Source organism: Mus pahari, chromosome 21, assembly GCF_900095145.1.
Source record: "Mus pahari chromosome 21, PAHARI_EIJ_v1.1, whole genome shotgun sequence".
NCBI classification, from domain to species: Eukaryota; Metazoa; Chordata; class Mammalia; order Rodentia; family Muridae; genus Mus; species Mus pahari.
Genome location: NC_034610.1, coordinates 24,685,598 through 24,694,691, shown reverse-complemented (window position 1 = coordinate 24,694,691; position 9,094 = coordinate 24,685,598). Strand labels below are relative to the sequence as shown.

The following is a 9,094-nucleotide window of genomic DNA, read 5'->3' as shown; positions in this document are numbered from 1 at the left end:
ACTCCCCCCCCCCAAAAAACAAAACAAAACAAAACAAAAAATTCTATTCTATTTGTACTTTCTAATTGTGACTGAACTTGTAACCCCAGCCATGTAGTAAAAAAAAAAAAAAAAAGGTCAAACACATGTCCATAGACAAAATGATACAATCTGTACTTCTTGGATAATCATTAGTCTGCCTTTGCTCTGTGAAACCTGTATAAAGAAAGAAACAACCTGACTGCTAGTCAGTCAATGCTCTAAGATTCCCTTGACCACAACGCCTGACTCACTCCTCCCTTGGGACTCCTCCTCTCCTCTTGGGCCACCCTGTCAATGGCTGGGGCTGGACCTCAGCAGCCAGCATGCCTTTTGGTAGCAGAATGCTGTTGCCAGCCTGGGGAGCTCTTGGGAAACCCTACATACCATAGCTCACTGGGGAGACTAGACCACCCTTTAGGTCCAAGACTGACACCTTCTCAATCCTTATAGAAGCCACGGTGACACTGTCCACCCTAGAAAAAAGGCTACTTATATGTTGCCATATGAATCAGATTTACCTTGATTAGTTCAAAAAACTTGAATTTTGGGTCTGTAGAGGAAGGAGCAACTCGAGCCTGGTCTGGGATCTGGAAGAAGACAGCAAAGGGCTTTGTAAGTGTGTGGGTGTGGTGCCTGCCTGTGTGTCTGCATACCATATATGTATATGCCTGGTGCCTGCCACAGCCAGAAGAGGGCATCCGAGTTCCTGGACCTGGAGTTACAGGCAGTTGAGAGCTATCATGTGGGTGCTGCAAACGTGGGTCCTCTGAAGAGCAGCCAATGCTCTCAGCTGCTGAGCCACCTCTCTAGCTGTGGTTTTTAAGTACCTTGTGGACATACTGTGTGAAGAGATGGATTCAGGCTGGGGAAGAAGAAATGGCATACAAGCAAATATGCCTGACAGGGGAGCTGGAGGTATCACGTTCACTCCCTGTCAACATAACCCAAAACAAATCCTTTCCTCTCCCTGCATCGCTATATGGTACCATCAGGGTAAAATGCAGCCTACCAGGAACCTGTGTTCTTCTGACCCAGCTGCTGGCCAAGCTGTCAGAGAGCCAAAGAGGTAACAAGCATGCCAAGGAGCTGGGCACCCTTTCAGGTGGGGAGTAAAGGTGGCAATCCCATTGTTAACCCCAGCTTCCTGGCCTGGAGGGACAATAGGCTGCTTACCTTCCACAGCTGGAGGCATTCCTTGCGGATCTCTGCCTGCCTAGGCTCACTCAGGGTCCTAGGGAACAAAAGCAGAGCCTTTTATGACCTAAAGGAGTACACCTGCGACAATGGACTGGCCTCTAGAGACAGCTCAGAACTTTATTTATTATTATTATTATTATTATTATTATTATTATTTTGGCTTTTCGAGACAGGGGTTTTCTGTATAGCCCTGGCTGTTCTGGAACTCACTTTGTAGACCAGGCTGGCCTTGAACTCAGAAATCCACCTGCCTCTGCCTCCCGAGTACTGGGATTAAAGGCCTGTGCCACCAAGAACTTATAGACTGAAATCACTTCCCTTCCTACAGACTGTAGCCAGCACCACTAGGAGACCAGCATCCCCTATACATGCCCTTCCCTCCACCTGCCAGCACATCCTGATTTCTCCTTTGTTCTCAAAGAAGTGCCACTATGCTGATATTCCACAAAGCAAAACAAACCCACAAGAGTGACTTTTAAATCACTGTTAAAGAACTAGAGTTGACTGTCACCAGGTAGTGGTGTCACATGCCTTTAATGCCAGTGCTCTGGTGGCAGAGGCAGGCAGAGAATCTCTGAGTAGGAGGATAGTCAGGGCTACACAGAAAATCTGTCTCAAAAACCAAAAGTGAGGAAGGAAGGGAAGGAGGGAGGGAAGGAGGGAGGGAAGGAGGGAGGGAGGGAAGGAGGGAGGGAGGGAAGGAGGGAGGGAGGGAAGGAGGGAGGGAAGGAAAGAGAAAGAGCCGGTGGGAAGAGAGCAGTGAGCATGCAGCACTCACGTGTCCTGCACAAAGGCGTGGATCTTGGCCAGAGCTTTGATCTGTAGGCTGCAGTAGCTAGGAAAAAACAAGCCACACATCAACATCAGCACAAGTGTAGCCAGAGCAGAGGCCACCTATGTGTGAGAAAGTCAACGGTGAGGTAAGCAGGCCCACTCAGCAGTTACATGGGGCCCAAAGACAGCAGAAGAGAACTGAGTGGAACTCGGGAGACACTCAGAGTACAAGTCCTGCTGAGAAGAAGGTTCTTACCCTCCCCTTAAAGTGCTGACTAAGGAACAATAAAGCCCATCCCCAGGACCTGAATAAATGCTGGGAGAGCACTGGCAACTCACCTGTAATCTAAGCACGCTGGAGGTGGCTGCCCACCTCCCTAAAGCGAGCTGGCTAGCTAGAATAGGTGAATTTGATGAACTCTAGGGTCGAGTGAGACCCTCCCTCAATACATAAGGTGAAGAGCAACTGACAACCTGATGTCAACCTCTGGCCTCTTGAAAACAACCAGAGGAAACAACACATGATACACAAGAAAAGAATGACAAGGCCAATGGTGGGAGCAGGAGTGGCTCTGTGGTTAAGAGCACCCACATCAAATGGCTTACAACCACCGGGAACTACAGTGGGTGTGTGTGTGTGTGTGTGTGTGTGTGTGTATGTGTTCCAGTGCCTCTGACTTCTATGAGCAATGGCACTCATGTGCACAGACACAAAACAAAAAGGAAAGAAAATAAATATTTTAAAAACCCAAGGATGAGCTTCCCATCAGAAGAAAGGGAAGGAAGAAGTGTGGAATGGTCTATCTTTAAAGTGGTAAAAGGAAAATTCCATATCCAATTCAAATGTTCCTCAAAAAAAAAAAAAAAAAAAAAAAGACATGCTTTTCTGTGATATTTTATATGTTGTTTCTTGAGTTTCTTGAGTTAGGGTCTCACTATGTAGCCCTGCCTGTCCAGGGAAGTACAGGAATCTCCTGCCTCTGAGTGGTGGGGTTACTGGTACACACCGCAATGCCTAAAAATGCAGTTTTAAATAAACAAAAGCTGGAGAGACTGTCTCTAAAATAAAGTCTGTAAGTTGAAATGGAATGATTGCAAATAGGAACTTGGTGCTCCAGGAAGGAAGCAAGAACTTTTGGAAGAGTCAGTGTGTCAGGAAGTGGCAAGGACAGATAAGACACTGTGATCCTAGCACTCACGATGACCACTGAGGCAGGGAGACAGCAAGTTCTAACCACCCAGCTACACAGAGCACGCAAACTCAGACTTTTAGGAGAGAAAATGAATCATTCACCAAAAAAAGAAGAAGAAAAAAGCCTAGTTGGATTTCATTATCAAAATTTTAAAGTTTGAGATAGCCAACCTAGAGAGGAAATAAAATCATCTCACTTCACAGATGACATGCCACTGGAACAAGATAGAAAGCCTAGAAATAAATACGCATTTACTACTGTTTATTAGCATTGCTAATGAAGTAGCAAAGGAGTTTTGGAAAGTGTGCCAAGTCCATTTAATAAAGAAAGGACGGTTTAGAAGATCTGAAAAAAAATTAATGCCATATCCAAAAAATAATTAAAAATAAAATATCTCAACACATGGGCTAAACTTATAAATTTACCAGAAAACACAGAGCGAGGCCTCATACTAGAAGTACAATAATAAGAAAATGAGTAAGCCAGGCCAAACTGATGTTACAAACTTCCGTGCCAAGGACATAATACAGTGGAAAGAAAATACAGACCAGGAAAGAGTATTTCACATCCAAGTCTAGTAAGAGATTAATGCCCAAAATACATGGAAAGCCCTTTAATGCAGTACTTATTTAAAAAAATAAAAAGATAAAACAAAAAACTAACACTTAAAAAAAAAAAGTCTGAGCCAGGCATGGTGGCGCACGCCTTTATTCCCAGCACTTGGGAGGCAGAGGCAGGCGGATTTCTGAGTTTGAGACCAGCCTGGTCTACAAAGTGAGTTCCAGGACAGCCAGGGCTCCACAGAGAAACCCTGTCTCGAAAAAAAAAAAAAAAAAAAAAAAAAAGTCTGAAGAGAAGAGAAGTGGCCAGAGAGACGGCTTTCCAGTTAAGGATGCACACTGCAATGGCCGAGTGGGGTGGCGCACACCTTTAGTCCTAGTACTTGGGAGGCAGAAGCAGGTAAATCTCTGAGTTCAAGGCTAACCTGGTCTACAGAACAAGTTCTAGGATAGGCAGGGCTACAAAGAAAAACCTTGTCTTGAAAAACCAAAAATCAGAGAACTCAAATTCAGCTCCTAGCACCCATGTGGGGTGGCTCACCCCTGCCTGTAACTCCAGCCCTGGGTGAGGGTGGAGGATAGGGGGGTATCAATTAAAGAAGGGGGAGACATAGCTTTCCGCCACCCACTGAAGAACCCCTGAACTGACAAAGGTTTGGGCTCCTACAGAACATGTTCTACCCTTGCTTTTCCACTCACTCTCCTGCCTTTAGGCAAGGGTCTTCTCAAGGTACCAACCTCAGCCTCTCTTTTCAGGCTCACTTTTCCCGTTAGTCCCAGGCTCCTGTGGGCAGGACTGTGGAGCCAGGAAGCCACCTGACTCCTTGAAACAGGACATACTAATAGAACCGAGTAGCCAAAAAGTTGCCCAAAGTCCTAGAATGTCACAGACCCAGCAGAGCAAACCCAGGTAACAGAATGTTCTCTAGGCATCCTTAACACCCCAGCGGTACCAGCAGACAGCCAGGTGGCTTACCTCTCATTAGACCGTATCATGTAGTCATTAAATTCATGGTCTCCTTTGATCACCATCAAGGGAACTACCAGGTTGACATCAGACTCAGTGTTCCGAAGCTGGTTGAGTTTAATATTCACGGAGAAGAGGTACTCCCGAACATCATCTATGCCCACCTTCAGCCCTTTGCACACCACATACCTGCAGGAGATACCCTGTCACGCCAAGGAGCAAGAGCCTTCTCCCCGCCCACTCCTTCACCCTGCCGCTGGAGTCACTGAGCTAAACAGTCTTTCTAGTCAACATTAAGCCTAAGTTCAAAGGGCAACACAAACTGTGCCTTAAAAAATGTTACCTCAAGTCCCTCCTTTTCATACAAATTGGTGGCATATGCCTTAAATCGTCCTTGGGAGGCACAGGCAATCGGATTATCTTATTTATGCTCAAGACCAGCCTGATCTATGTAGTAGGTTCCAGGGCAGCCAGGGCTATACTGTAAAACCCTACCTCAAAATAAAATATATAAAATCTTTCCTTTATATGTGAGACTGTATGTCCATCTAAGAGGTGTTGCCGACTGACTGTCCTGTACCAACAGACATGACTTGGAGAGGCCGGTAACAGATGTAATGGATCAAAGTCTCCACCTGAGTCTGCATTTTAACAGGCTACCTGACAATTCGGATCGGCCTTATTTTCTCTTAGCGTCATCTGTGGGCACCGGATGCTTGCATACCTCTGTATGACAACCCTTTTGCCTATTGCCAACCTATACCATCTCTTAATAGTCATATTCTTCATGGGCCAACATGAGAACCCCAGATGCAAGTATGGTAAACAGAGCTGTGGAGGTGGCACCGTTCAGACCAAGGACCCTGTCTCCTATCAGAGAATCACATCTCCAAAGTCAAGGTTCTTAACAGTTTGAGAGTTCATGCCAGACAACAGCACAGGGTTTGCAGCTGACGCTGACTAACCAGATGGTGACAGAGAGGAAGTCTTACCGCTCTGAGTTGGCAGGCCTGCTGGTGATAGGCTTGAAGAGACACACCCGTTCAAAGCAGCAGTACAGGAGGTAAATGAGGCCCACACTGAATGGTGTGAAAAGGTCAAAGGTTTTGCAAACGAAGTGGCCCCCTGGATTGGAGACAAAATGCCCAGGGCAATCAGTGGCTACTGCAGGATGTGGGGGAGGTCACCTCAGACAGTCAAGACAACAAGCCCAAGGTAACTTATATGACAGCCAGCTGTAGACAGTGCTTTTGGGGAGGGGGGGGTCCTGCCTTTCCCTCTCTGTATTCCTCCTCTGGTCACCAGCCACCTGATTGATACAAGGTTTCTTTCTCCTCTGTTTTTCTTTCTTTCTTTCTTTCTTTTTTTTTTTTTTTTTTTTGGTTTTTCAAGACAGGGTTTCTCTGTGTAGCCCTGGCTGTCCTGGAACTCACTCTGTAGACCAGGCTGGCCTCGAACTCAGAAATCCGCCTGCCTCTGCCTCCCGAGTGCTGGGATTCAAGGCGTGCCCACCAGGCCCGGCTTTTTTCCATCTCTTAACCAACCCCTGTACATGCTCTTATCAGCTACAAGCAGGGCCTCAGTGGGTCAACTGTGGAAACATCACCTGTTCGGACAACAGACAGTGCCATGAGGAACTGGCACAGCAGGAGCTGCTTGCTGAGGATCTCCTGCAGGTTCTCCTGCCCCTCCACAGAGAAGCCCTGAAACAGAACACAAGCCCAGAGACAGACAATAAGGGCCGAGCAGCACAGCCCACCTCAGCTTCACCAGGGCCGCCATCCCACCGATCAGAGTAACATGGTAGCCGCTGCTCAACTCAGGCCACACATCTGCTCTGTCACTCCCAAACCACACAACCAAGTCTGCTTTTCCAAAGAATTGTCCAGAAAATGTTGAATTCCACATGGGAACCCAGGGACAAGTGAGGCAGAAGAGAGGTGAGGCCTTGGCTTTATCACTGGTCACCCAACAGATAGAAAAGTCAATGTCCTGCTGTCCTCTCAAGGTCCCAGGCCTGACAAAGATTGGACCAAGGGTTTCCTTACAATAACCACTACTCTGCCTTGGCTGTGGAGCCCTTCCTTCCAGCTGGCACACTCTCAGAATGCATGCTGCGATTCCCAGAGCATCTCCCTTCAGCCAAGAGCTGCCAGCCATGAACCACGCTGACAGCCAAGGAAAGGAGGCAGGCAATGGAAGAAGGGACTGGTCTGAATGGTACAGCTTCAGTTTACAAAATGACAAGTTCTGGAAATACTTAGACAACAGACTGAGTAGACAAACTACTAAGCTTAGGACAAACCATGTTGTACATTATACTTGTACAGCAGAGAGCAAGAATGCTAGCTTTTGTTAAGCTGCCCCCATAGCAGATCTCACCGATGCAGTCCTATAAAAGTAATGTTAACCATTGTCTCCCACACTTAAAGATGTTTCTCAAAATCCACATTTGTTTTAGAGCTAATTAGGTATTCAAAGGCAGAGCCAGGCGTGGTGGCACATGCTGGTAGTCCCAGCACCTGGGCAGTAGAGGCTGGAGGGTCAGGAGTCAAGGCCAACTTCAGCTTACAGAAAGTCTGATGCCAACCTGAGCTATTTTGAGACTCTAACTAAAAAAAGAAATTTTAAAGATAAGAGAAAGGAAAAGATAGAGATGGGAGGGGGAGAGTGGGAATATGTTCAATGTACAATATATATAAACTTGTATGAAAATATCCTGTGCAACATATTACCATATACAACATTTAAAATAAGTAACAGAAATAAATCAAAAGGCCAGGCCAGCCCTCCTGCTACCAAAGCAGAAAATCCTTGAGCTTGCAGCCCTGCTGTCTGCTGCAGTAAAGGCAGAAAAGGCAACTGGCAGACCCCACACAACTGCTCAAGAGGCGCAGTCCCTTCCTCTTAGCCTGCCCCAACCCTGTCCACCTGCTGCCCCACTGTGTACAGGCTACAGGGAGCCAGGGCATCCTTGGGTTCCTCTAAGGCTCTGCTTTCTTCATACACAAAGAACTCCAAAGGCTCTTCTCAACCCTAGCTCTGCCATCCTGTAGCAAATGGCATTCTGTCTGTCCTTTCTCCCAAAGTGGCTGGCATGAGAAGGCTCCCCTGGGCTATGAGATACTGGATAAGAAAGCCTCTGCTAAACAGTGCGGTGACAGGTTCCCTCTGCATCCCAAGGAGCTGCTCAGGTAGACCCTTGAAAATTCACCTTAGCTAGTTAAGGGCCTCCATGGACTCTGTGCTGCTGCTGCTGCTGCTGCTGCTCAAGTATTCATCAGTGCACACGAGGCTCAGGGGCCACCTGGAGACAGCCTCCAACAGCAACAACCCGGCTGACAAGTGCCAGCCATGCACTTCCCACTCAGTTCTGCCTAGCTGACCCCAGCTGGGGCCCACACTCCACCAGTCGTCCCTCAGCAACTAGAGGCCTTTCCGTCAGCACAGTGAGCTCAAGCAAATGTTTTTACAAAGGAGAATCTTTATAAAAATTGTAGGAAAATGTTTAAAATAAATAAAAATGTGCAGGCTGGAGAGATGGTTCAGTGGCTAAGAGCACCAACTGCTCTTCTGAAGGTCCTGAGTTCAAATCCTAGCAACCACATGGTGGGTCACAACCATCTGTAATGAGATCTGATGCCCTCTTCTGGTGTGTCTGAAGACAGCTACAGTGTAGTTAGATATAATAATAGATAAATCTTTTAAAATAAATAAATAAATAAATAAAAATGTCCATCCCTGCGATATGAACATTGACTTACCATTTACTGGGTCAGCTTAAGAGCAAAACTAAAATACTTTTCAAAGGCGGCTGGGGTGGGGATGGGGTCCTCAGCAGAGCACTTACTAAGGATGCCCAAGGCCAAGGGTTCAATTCCCAGCACAACAAACAAAACAAACCTCTAAATACACAACACATCCATAAAGCGTCTTTCCAGAGGCAGTCCACCTACCCCATCTGCCATCACAAAGTGGACGCCCTTGCGATCTGTGTTGTCTAGGACAAAATTCCGAAATGCATTGATGTTCTCTGGGCGGGTGATATCTCCATCTCCATCGACCCCACCCTCACCTGATGGGACACAAAAAACTGTTAGTTTATCTGCTTTTAGCAGCCAGGCCAGGAGCTCTTAGAAGCGGACCCACCTTGCCTATGCTGATAAACCAGCAGGAGCCGACCCCTGCTCTCAGAAGCCACAGTTCAAAGGGAACTGAACAACCTAAAGTTATCAACTGAAGCAGAGGACCTTGCTTTTCGAAGCACTTATTAGCCAGGCATGGGGGTTCAGGCCTACAGGTATTCATGAGGCTGAAGCAGAAACGCTGCTGGACGTGGTGGCTCATGCCTTTAATCCCGGCACTTGGGAGGCAGAGGCAGG

The 9,094-nt window shown here is 47.0% G+C and overlaps 1 protein-coding gene across 1 annotated transcript in view; it reads right to left on the bottom strand.

Annotated features, from left to right (window-relative positions):
• The window catches only part of Cmtr1 (cap methyltransferase 1), a 42,877-nt gene that overhangs the window by 7,281 nt on the left and 26,502 nt on the right, over window positions 1–9,094 (bottom strand). The window contains exons 10-16 of the mRNA XM_021220876.1: window positions 8,669–8,787; window positions 6,319–6,415; window positions 5,705–5,837; window positions 4,722–4,901; window positions 1,997–2,053; window positions 1,195–1,252; window positions 540–608 (exon numbers count right to left, since the gene is read on the bottom strand). Coding sequence (XP_021076535.1) covers window positions 540–608; window positions 1,195–1,252; window positions 1,997–2,053; window positions 4,722–4,901; window positions 5,705–5,837; window positions 6,319–6,415; window positions 8,669–8,787 — 713 coding nt within the window. The remainder of the gene's footprint in view (window positions 1–539; window positions 609–1,194; window positions 1,253–1,996; window positions 2,054–4,721; window positions 4,902–5,704; window positions 5,838–6,318; window positions 6,416–8,668; window positions 8,788–9,094) is intronic.